Source organism: Salmo salar, chromosome ssa06 (assembly GCF_905237065.1).
Source record: "Salmo salar chromosome ssa06, Ssal_v3.1, whole genome shotgun sequence".
In the NCBI taxonomy this organism is placed as follows: Eukaryota; Metazoa; Chordata; class Actinopteri; order Salmoniformes; family Salmonidae; genus Salmo; species Salmo salar.
The window spans coordinates 35,677,820-35,688,858 of NC_059447.1; the positions used below are offsets into that span (position 1 = coordinate 35,677,820).

At 46.7% G+C, this 11,039-nt stretch overlaps 1 protein-coding gene across 2 annotated transcripts; it reads left to right on the forward strand.

Moving 5' to 3' along the window:
- The first annotated feature begins 5,155 nt into the window (after positions 1–5,155).
- Positions 5,156–10,795, forward strand: LOC106607164 (ran GTPase-activating protein 1). Of its 2 annotated transcripts, none has more exons than XM_014203804.2 (15): positions 5,156–5,309; positions 5,973–6,092; positions 6,500–6,627; positions 6,921–6,980; positions 7,072–7,251; positions 7,527–7,661; positions 7,911–8,069; positions 8,191–8,304; positions 8,443–8,542; positions 8,681–8,765; positions 8,894–9,116; positions 9,259–9,364; positions 9,497–9,585; positions 9,687–9,808; positions 10,037–10,795. In XM_014203804.2, the coding sequence occupies exons 2-15, from the start codon at positions 5,981–5,983 to the stop codon at positions 10,116–10,118; spliced, it is 1,695 nt and encodes a 564-aa protein (XP_014059279.1). In that variant the 5' UTR covers positions 5,156–5,309; positions 5,973–5,980; the 3' UTR covers positions 10,119–10,795. The 2 variants fall into 2 exon arrangements, with proteins under 2 accessions (XP_014059279.1, XP_014059280.1); XM_014203805.2 differs by having other exon boundaries at positions 9,687–9,845; positions 10,037–10,377.
- The last annotated feature ends 244 nt before the right edge of the window (positions 10,796–11,039 follow it).

Sequence of the window (11,039 nt, forward strand, 5' to 3'; positions counted from 1 at the left end):
CACCAGCTGTCAGAGCAGCTCACAGATCACTGCACCTGTACATAGCCCATCTGTAAATAGCCCATCCAACTACCTCATCCCCATACTGTAATGTATTTTGCTCCTTTGCACACCAGTATCTCTACTTGTGCATTCATCTTCTGCACATCTATCACTCCAGTGTTTAATTGCTATATTGTAATTATTTCGCCACGATGGCCTATTTGTTGCCTTACCTCCCTTATCCTACCTCATTTGCACACACTGTATATAGACTTTTTCTATTGTATTATTGACTGTATGTTTGTTTATTCCATGTGTAACTATGTGTTGTTGTTTGTGACGCACTGCTTTGCTTTATCTTGGCCAGGTCGCAGTTGTAAATGAGAACTTGTTCTCAGCTAGCCTTCCTGGTTAAATAAAGGTGAAATAAAATAAATACAAATAAAATTACTCACATAAAAACTGTAGATGGAAACATGGTTTGTGACTTGAATATCGCCATCAGTCGTCCTTTGGGCTACTGGAGTTCTCCCAAGCACTGATATTTACATTTACATTTTACATTTAAGTCATTTAGCAGACGCTCTTAACCAGAGCGACTTACAAATTGGTGCATTCACCTTATGATATCCAGTGGAACAACCACTTTACAATAGTGCATCTAAATCTTTTAGGGGGGGGTTAGAAGGATTACTTTATCCTATCCTAGGTATTCCTTAAAGAGGTGGGGTTTCAGGTGTCTCCGGAAGGTGGTGATTGACTCCGCTGTCCTGTCGTCGTGAGGGAGCATGTTCCACCATTGGGGTGCCAGAGCAGCGAACAGTTTTGACTGGGCTGAGCGGGAACTGTGCTTCCTCAGAGGTAGGGGGGCCAGCAGGCCAGAGGTGGATGAACGCAGTGCCCTTGTTTGGGTGTAGGGCCTGATCAGAGCCTGAAGGTATGGAGGTGCCGTTCCCTTCACAGCTCCGTAGGCAATCACCATGGTCTTGTAGCGGATGCGAGCTTCAACTGGAAGCCAGTGGAGAGAGCGGAGGAGCGGGGTGACGTGAGAGAACTTGGGAAGGTTGAACACCAGACGGGCTGCGGCGTTCTGGATGAGTTGTAGGGGTTTAATGGCACAGGCAGGGAGCCCAGCCAACAGCGAGTTGCAGTAATCCAGACGGGAGATGACAAGTGCCTGGATTAGGACCTGCGCCGCTTCCTGTGTGAGGCAGGGTCGTACTCTGCGAATGTTGTAGAGCATGAACCTACAGGATCGGGTCACCGCCTTGATGTTAGTGGAGAACGACAGGGTGTTGTCCAGGATCACGCCAAGGTTCTTAGCACTCTGGGAGGAGGGGACAAGGGAGTTGTCAACCGTGATGGCGAGATCATGGAACGGGCAGTCCTTCCCCGGGAGGAAGAGCAGCTCCGTCTTGCCGAGGTTCAGCTTGAGCTGGTGATCCGTCATCCACACTGATATGTCTGACAGACATGCAGAGATGCGATTCGCCGCCTGGTTATCAGAAGGGGGAAAGGAGAAGATTAATTGTGTGTCGTCTGCATAGCAATGATAGGAGAGACCATGTGAGGATATGACAGAGCCAAGTGACTTGGTGTATAGCGAGAATAGGAGAGGGCCTAGAACAGAGCCCTGGGGGACACCAGTGGTGAGAGCGCATGGTGCGGAGACAGATTCTCGCCACGCCACCTGGTAGGAGCGACCTGTCAGGTAGGACGCAATCCAAGCGTGGGCCGCGCCGGAGATGCCCAACTCGGAGAGGGTGGAGAGGAGGATCTGATGGTTCACAGTATCAAAGGCAGCAGAAAGGTCTAGAAGGATGAGAGCAGAGGAGAGAGAGTTAGCTTTAGCAGTGCGGAGAGCCTCCGTGACACAGAGAAGAGCAGTCTCAGTTGAATGCCCAGTCTTGAAACCTGACTGATTAGGATCAAGAAGGTCATTCTGAGAGAGATAGCAGGAGAGCTGGCCAAGGACGGCACGTTCAAGAGTTTTGGAGAGAAAAGAAAGAAGGGATACTGGTCTGTAGTTGTTGACATCGGAGGGATCGAGTGTAGGTTTTTTTCAGAAGGGGTGCAACTCTCGCTCTCTTGAAGACGGAAGGGACGTAGCCAGCGGTCAAGGATGAGTTGATGAGCGAGGTGAGGAAGGGGAGAAGGTCTCCGGAAATGGTCTGGAGAAGAGAGGAGGGGATAGGGTCAAGTGGGCAGGTTGTTGGGCGGCCGGCCGTCACAAGACGCGAGATTTCATCTGGAGAGAGAGGGGAGAAAGAGGTCAAAGCACAGGGTAGGGCAGTGTGAGCAGGACCAGCGACGTCGTTTGACTTAGCAAACGAGGATCGGATATCGTCAACCTTCTTTTCAAAATGGTTGACGAAGTCATCTGCAGAGAGGGAGGAGGGGGGGGGAGGGGGAGGAGGATTCAGGAGGGAGGAGAAGGTAGCAAAGAGCTTCCTAGGGTTAGAGGCAGATGCTTGGAATTTAGAGTGGTAGAAAGTGGCTTTAGCAGCAGAGACAGAAGAGGAGAATGTAGAGAGGAGGGAGTGAAAGGATGCCAGGTCCGCAGGGAGGCGAGTTTTCCTCCATTTCCGCTCGGCTGCCCGGAGCCCTGTTCTGTGAGCTCGTAGTGAGTCGTCGAGCCACGGAGCAGGAGGGGAGGACCGAGCCGGCCTGGAGGATAGGGGACAGAGAAAATCAAAGGATGCAGAAAGGGAGGAGAGGAGGGTTGAGGAGGCAGAATCAGGAGATAGGTTGGAGAAGGTTTGAGCAGAGGGAAGAGATGATAGGATGGAAGAGGAGAGAGTAGCGGGAGAGAGAGAGCGAAGGTTGGGACGGCGCAATACCATCCGAGTAGGGGCAGAGTGAGAAGTGTTGGATGAGAGCGAGAGGGAAAAGGATACAAGGTAGTGGTCGGAGATTTGGAGGGGAGTTGCAATGAGATTAGTGGAAGAACAGCATCTAGTAAAAATGAGGTCAAGCGTATTGCCTGCCTTGTGAGTAGGGGGGGAAGGTGAGAGGGTGAGGTCAAAAGAGGAGAGGAGTGGAAAGAAGGAGGCAGAGAGGAATGAGTCAAAGGTAGACGTGGGGAGGTTAAAGTCACCCAGAACTGTGAGAGGTGAGCCATCCTCAGGAAAGGAACTTATCAAGGCGTCAAGCTCATTGATGAACTCTCCAAGGGAACCTGGAGGGCGATAAATGATAAGGATGTTAAGCTTGAAAGGGCTGGTAACTGTGACAGCATGGAATTCAAATGAGGAGATAGACAGATGGGTCAGGGGAGAAAGAGAGAATGTCCACTTGGGAGAGATGAGGATTCCAGTGCCACCACCCCATTGGCTCGATGCTCTAGGGGTATGCGAGAACACGTGGGCAGACGAAGAGAGAGCAGTAGGAGTAGCAGTGTTATCTGTGGTAATCCATGTTTCCGTCAGCGCCAGGAAGTCTAGGGACTGGAGGGTAGCATAGGCTGAGATGAACTCAGCCTTGTTGGCTGCAGACCGGCAGTTCCAGAGGCTGCCGGAGACCTGGAACTCCACGTGGGTCGTGCGCGCTGGGACCACCAGGTTAGAGTGGCAGCTGCCACGCGGTGTGAAGCGTTTGTATGGCCTGTGCAGAGAGATATATCTCAGAGAATCTGATCAAATAAATCTGTAAATATAGCTACACTGTTCAGTATCACTGTTTTTTTTAAGAGTTTTTGTTTTTTGACATAAAATAAAGGTTTAGATGAGATTAGCCAAAGAGGCTATTTTGATTGTTGAGAGCGATGGCAGGGAGTAGTGCAGACGAAATGGAGAGAAGATTGGTGAAGCGACAGCTGTGCTGGAATGCGAACAATATGGATGACCGTTCTGATGGTATGGAGGAGTAGGGCCGGAATGGTCGGTAGTGGAATGATATAGGAAGAAGAGAGATCATGATACAGAAAGCAGCGGAGCATCTGGTAAAGAAAGCATAAAGACTGCCAAGGTAGGAAGCAAGAGTAACTTTGTGTTGGAGTGGAAAGTGGTGATGGTGTTTGATGAGACCACAGGCCTCATTTACACCCTATCCGACTAATTTATGCCATAGAGAAAGAAGTCAAATTAGCTTGGTTCATTGGAAATAGTATATTGTTCATATTTTGTGGTAGCCAGGCTCAGCAAGAGAATATTCTGAAAATAGAAAAGCATAATGAGAATAAAATGAAAAGCCATGTCCCAGGTGCTTAAGCTAGGTTGAGGGGAGGCATCACTGGGGTCCCAATATCAATGTCCATAGATTATATTAAAGAAAATGTGAAAGGAGTGATTGAGGACAAAAGGTTGATCAGAAGTGAAAGCTTATCAGTGCTGCTGAGGTTTGATAAGGTTTTGTCTGGAAAAGTACGGATAGGATTCCTTAGTTTAAATGTCAGTGTTATTTGTCCCATCCCCATTGTGGCGTTTAAATGCCAAAGAATGGGACATGTAGCTGTAGAATGTAAAGGAAGGAAAATATATTCCAAGTGTGGAGGGGAACATGATTATGGTGAATGTGGGAGCAATGTGAAAGTTATGTGTTATAATTGTGGGGGGAACATAGCGCAGCATTTGGTGGATGCCAGGTGCAGAGAGAGGCTAGAGAGGCTCAGAGATATAGAAGCAGTCATGATGTATCGTATGCAGAATCTGTAAGACAGATTGGTGGAGCTACAGTGTGGAATGATGGAGCTTCCATGGCTAGACCTAATGTCGGGGGTGGGGTTTCTGCTGGTCCTGGCATGAATGTGCAGTGTCAAAGGACACTTTGATAATGAATAAAGTAGACTTCATAGCTTTTATTGGTAAGGTTATCAATGCTACTCAGGTTGTGGAAAGCAGAAATGCAAGGTTGAAGGTCATTGTGGAGATGGCAAAAGAGATATTGGGTGTAACAGATGTTACTGTTGAAATGGTTGTTGACATGCTGAACAATCCTAAGGGTGGAGTGTTTCAGCATGATATAGATAAAGTTTAATGGGGTTGGGGAGTTTTTGGGGGGCAGGGGGAGGCAGAAGTTAGTAGGGATTATTTTTTAAAATAGTTTTTGTATAATTTTTTCAGCTAGTACAGAATTGGGCAGATCATGATTGATCGTACATTCCAGCACAGTAGGTGGCGGCGGCATGCACTTAAACGTTTGTTTGCGGACCGCCATTATGTAATAGAAGAAGATGAGCCAACGAAACTGCCTGGAACTACAAGTCCCGTGTGTCTCGCGTCAGCCATGGTCCTCGAAGTGTTTAAACGTCAGAACCGAGCGGGAGACAGCTTGTGGGACAGACAGCGCTGTTCTGGAAACAACTAGTTATACGCAGAAATTTGCATTTTGTAAGCATTGGTACACGTTTCGTACTTCTTCAGAGACATTTTCGCTTGCAAATGTATTCAGGGAAACGTTAGTAAGGTCACACGTGAGGGGAGGTGCCATATTTATCAGATCAAGTTGGTCGATGGCCGTAGCAGGGCATGCCCTGCTCTTCCTAGCTTGCTAAGCTAGCTAGCTAACATGTTATGATTTTGCCAAGTCAGAACAACGTTAAGTAACTTGCTTTGATGGCTGTATTCTTGTGGAACATTTCCAGCTTTATCACACCATTGGAAATGATCAACCACGTTCAGCTTTTTCCACCTAGCTAGTTAGCATCAACTATCCTGGCATGAGATGGTGTATGCCAAGTGTTTATAACGCGTTACCAGATAGTTACAACACTAAACATATCTTGCTACTTGGCTAACATTAGTTAGTAAGGGTTTCCACTTCTTCCAGAGAGTAGCACAATGATAGCAAGCTAGCAACGTTTGCAGACATAGCAACTTTCCACTTCCTGTGTATATTAGCTAAAGTTAACTAGCTAGCTAACTATGAATAATGTTTATTACATCACTTCAAACTGCATGTGTGTTTGGTAACGCTGGGTCTTTGGCGGGTATAGTATGTGTTGCTTAAGTAAGTAGTGCATGTTCTTGTTCATAAGTTAGTATGTTCCTCAGGTGTCCTGATGGCGACGGATGCTGTTGCCCAGTTGGCTGACTCTCTGGCCAAAACTCAGGTGACTGAGGGAGAGTTGAGTTATAAAGGCCAAGGACGCAAATTCGACAATGCACAATCTGGTAAGAATTCCAACCATTGACCATTGACTCATTATGTTTATGCTCCTCCAATTGTCATCCAATAGGTTGTTCAAGTACAAGGTGGTGTCCATTGCAAAATGTTTTTTTGTTGTATTTAAAAACAAAAAATGTAACCTTTTATTTAACTAGGCAAGTCAGTTAAGAAAAAAATCGTATTTACAATGACGGCCAAACCCGGCCGACGCTGGGCCAATTGTGCGCCGCCCTATCTGACTCCCAATCACAGCCGGGTGTGATGCAGCCTGGATTCGAACCAGGGACTGTAGTGACTCTTGCACTGACATGCAGTGCCTTAGACCGCTGCTAAACTCGGGAGCCCAATGTATTGTTCTTCAAACAATCATGGTCTGTGTCTTCAATCTTTCCCTCTGTCTCCTTCTTTCCAGTGGAAGAGATGGTGAAAGAGATCCAGGAGTTCAAGGGGTTGCAAGCGCTCAGGCTGGAGGGGAACACTTATGGAGTGGAGGCAGCACAGGCCATCGCTAAAGCCCTGGAGACAAAGAGTGAATTTAAGGTACCAGTCACGGAGTGATTATGAGATGAGGTGTGTTTTGATTGCATTGTTCGTGGTACAGAGGACAGGTATTCCACTGAGTGCCACACGGAGAGAGATGGATGATCTCATATGTTGATTTTGATGAGGTACCCACTGTTGGCTCTGTTCTATCTTGCTTTCATGTATGTATGTATGTATGTATGTATGTATGTATGTATGTATGTATGTATGTATGTATGTATGTATGTATGTATGTATGGCAAGCTAGACAATACTTTAGCTAACCCTTTATATAACCCTCTCTCCCTCAGTACTGTTACTGGAGTGACATGTTTACTGGGCGACTGCGTTCTGAGATCCCTCCAGCCCTGGTGAGACTTAATTTTTTTTAAATACTTGCTACCTTTGATAGATGAAAGATGGTCTGGGATTGTAAACTCAGCCTTCATCTCCCCTATTCAGAACTCCCTGGGTGCGGCCCTGATGACAGCGGGCGCCAGACTGACCGTGCTGGACCTCAGTGACAACGCCTTTGGACCAGACGGGGTGAAGGGCATCGAGAAGTTGCTCAAGAGCACTGCCTGTCACACACTGCAGGAACTGAGGCTCAACAACTGCGGCATGGGCATTGGTGGAGGCAAGGTGGGCAGAATGTCTCCAGTTTGATAGGAGCTGAATTGCGTTATTGAGCAGACTCCACAACATGAAGTTGCCCCCTGCTAGTTGTAATGTAGTCAGTATAATTTAAGAGAAGATCTAAAGCTAATTTAACTTCTCGTATGAAATATATAGCTTGTATTAAGGTTGAATAGTGCTGTCATTTGAGAAGTGATATCATGATTTAATATCTATCATGACAATCCTAACTTTTTCCAACGTAGTTTTTTCACTGTGCTCTGTATGTGTGTTCTCCTCAGATCTTAGCTGCAGCGTTGACGGAGTGCTATAAGCAGTCCAGTGCACAGGGCACCCCCCTCGGGCTGAAGGTGTTCATCGCAGGCAGAAACCGTCTGGAGAACGATGGGGCCACTGCCCTCGCCCAGGCCTTCCAGGTACAGACACTGGCTCCTGAGCTGAACATATCAGAATTTCTGACAATCTGGACTTGTAGAGTATATGCAGTTAGTCACCACAGTGGTCCACATGGAGCTCTTTAGCATTAGTACTGGCAGCAGCATGGATAAAGCTCCTCGAACACTCCAACGTAATTCCACTGAGTCAATGATTAAACTGTACTGACAGTGACAAGCCATATACTGTCTATATAGCTATCTCTGTCTGATGCTACTGTATGACCTCAGCTGATGGGTAGTCTGGAGGAGGTGCACGTGCCCCAGAATGGGATCAACCACCCTGGAGTGACTGCTCTGGCCACTGCCATGCAACACAACCCCCAACTCCGGGTCCTCAACCTCAACGACAACACCTTCACTAAGAAAGGAGCTATCGCCATGGCACAGGTACAGTAGTGGTTTGCCTTAAGTATGAAGGCCGTATGACAATGAAACTCATGAAGTTGATGTATGCTCAAATGCACTTGCCATACTATGACAGACACTGCGTGTTTTGTGCCCCCTTCAGGCTCTGAAACATTTGCGAAGTGTCCAGGTGATAAACTTTGGAGACTGTCTGGTGCGTTCCGAGGGTGCTATAGCCATCGCCGAGGCAGTCACTGAAGGGCTTCCCATCCTCAAGGTACAGGGTAGCACTGGTCCCACCCTTGGCTGCAGGAACATCTACTGCGCTTGATTGTTAATTAATGTGTGTTCATACACTTCCCTCTGCTGTGGCAGCACCTGACTCATACCCATATTTTTTTTACCTCTTTGTCAGGAGCTGAATCTGTCATTCGGGGAGATCACAGGAGAAGCTGCACTGCTGGTGGCACAATCAGTCGAGGGCAAAGCCACACTGGAGAAACTAGACCTAAATGGTACATGTTGGATACGCACTTGACTTACAACACATGAAAACTGGATTGAAAATGTTGCATCGGCTGGTAGTGTTTTTGTAGGATCTGTAGAGTTCATGTGTGACTTTGTGTTGTGTGTGTTTGTGTTGGTACTGCCAGGTAACTGCCTGGGGCAAGAGGGCTGTGATGCTCTCAGAGAGGTAATGGATGGCCTGAACATGGGAGACCTGCTGGGATCACTCAGGTACTGGATTGATATATTAAATTAGTTTATACTTTTAGACTTACCCACACTGGACCTCAACCATCCTGTCTTTTATCACAAGCCGCCATGAGAAAATCTTTTTGTGTAATCTTTGTATCTACCTGCAGCGACGATGAAGGGGAGCCGGAGGAGGATGATGATGATGAAGATGAGGAAGAGGATGACTATGAGGAGGATGATGATGTGGAGGAAGAAGACAGCAGTGTGAATCAGGTTTCCTCCCCTCCGTCAGTGCCCCGACCCCCAGATGCCTCCTCCTTCCTCTGCTTCCCATCCCCCGACAAGCTTCTCAAACTGGGCACCAAGAGGGCCCTGCTCTTCGAACAGCAGGTGGTTAACACACCCTGTTATGAGTACCTTATACAGCAAACTACTTAGTGGAAACCTGAGGTGACATACAGTGTGTGTCAGTAGGCTGAAACAGGTTGATGGTGACGTGTTTAACCTTTTGTCCTTGTTCTTCTCTTTCCAGGTAGATGTGGCTGATGCTGGTAAGACAGCGGAGGCTTTCCTGAAAATCTCCTCTGTGTACAATGAGGAAGATGAAGATGTTAAGAGTGCTGTCCTAGACAGTATTGGTAAGGGCCACTTATCTTATTTCTGAGTACTTACTGAAGACATGGGGCCAGATGACTGAGTCTATGGCTATGCAACTTTTTTCGTTCATCTGTATGACCGCATGTTAAGTATATGTCCTCTTTTTTCTGCAGATGCAATTCTCAGGAAAGCCTTCGCTAGCCCCTCCTTCCAAGGTTACAACTTTGTATCATCGCTGTTAGTAATGCTGGGACTCCTCAAGGTATGCACACACGTTCTATAAATTTATAGAAAAACTCCTGGTTTTCTTCCGCCTTGTATTATTGTAGCCCTCGGGTCTCCCCCTCTCTCTGTCTCATTCAGAGTGAGGACAAGGTGAAGCCGGTACGTGTGGTACCTGGTCATTTGCAGGCCCTGGAGTACGTTGTGCGTCAGGACTACTTCCCCCAGGACCACATCGCCGTGCTGGAGGCCTTCATGTCCCGGTAAGGGCATGAGTGATGGTGGCAGCGTAGCTCTCAGGTACCTTCTCCGACTGCAGATTAACACACCACATTGGCACAAAGTTCCCTAAGGATATTGCCAATATGCTCCAAATTGCACAATGTACCCATGTTCCTATGTTGTCAGGCTGCTGCATTTAAAAACAGTAATAATGTAAGGTGAAACTGTCCATCATTGCAGGTGTGTAACTGTATATTTGTGACTTTCAGACACATCCAGGCCCTGGAGTCGTGCAGCAGCGCCAGGAACATCCTCAAGTCCACGCTGGAGCAGGTCAGGCCTGAAAACTGAGTCACACCGGACCGCACAAACACTCTCACGGATTTATGAACAGAACAATTCCCACCCCCAGACATAAGGGGCCCTTTAGCGCACACAACAAGGACTTAACTGTTGTTCTGCACTCTATTTCGCCAACTCAGACTCACAGCTGGAGCCTTGCCCATCATCTTATGGACATACATTATTTTATGAATGGACCGATTTTTGAAATATTACACACACAAACATTTGGGAGATGAATGGTGTATCCTGCCTCACCCACAGTGAAAGGACTGAAATGTGATCTTAAACAAAGGTTCTCTGTCCGTATTTACCCAGTAAGTAATGGTTTTATATTTAAAAATATATATATTAAAATAAAAAGGGTTAAACGGATATAAAATATAAATGTGTGATATGGTCTGCTGTGGAAATGTGATTATGATTTGAATCAAAAGGGAAGAACTGAATAAATGTGTTGATTTCTTTGTTGCAGCTATTAAACAGACACTTTTTGGGTGTCTCCATATACTGAATGGCCTGGGAATATTTCAATTTGACAATTTAACAAGCACTGCCCTGAATAAGGATCTAGTCCAACCATGTTGACTTTTTACAGTGGGAAGAAACTATTGATCAGGTTCTTAGGTTCTTTCTCCTCCCAAATGTTGAAACCTACACTGAATAAAAAATATAAATGCCACATGCAACAATTTCAAGGATTTTTCTTAGTTACAGTTCTTATAAGGAAATCAGTAAATATAAATAAATTCATTAGGCCTTAATCTGTGGATAACACATGACTGGGCAGGGGTGCAGGCCTGGGAGGGCATAGGCACACCCACTTGGGAGCCAGGCCCTGCCAATCAGAATGAGTTTTTCCGCACAATAGGGCTTTATTACGGACAGAAATACTCCTCATCACCCCCCACCCTTTCTGACGATCCAGCA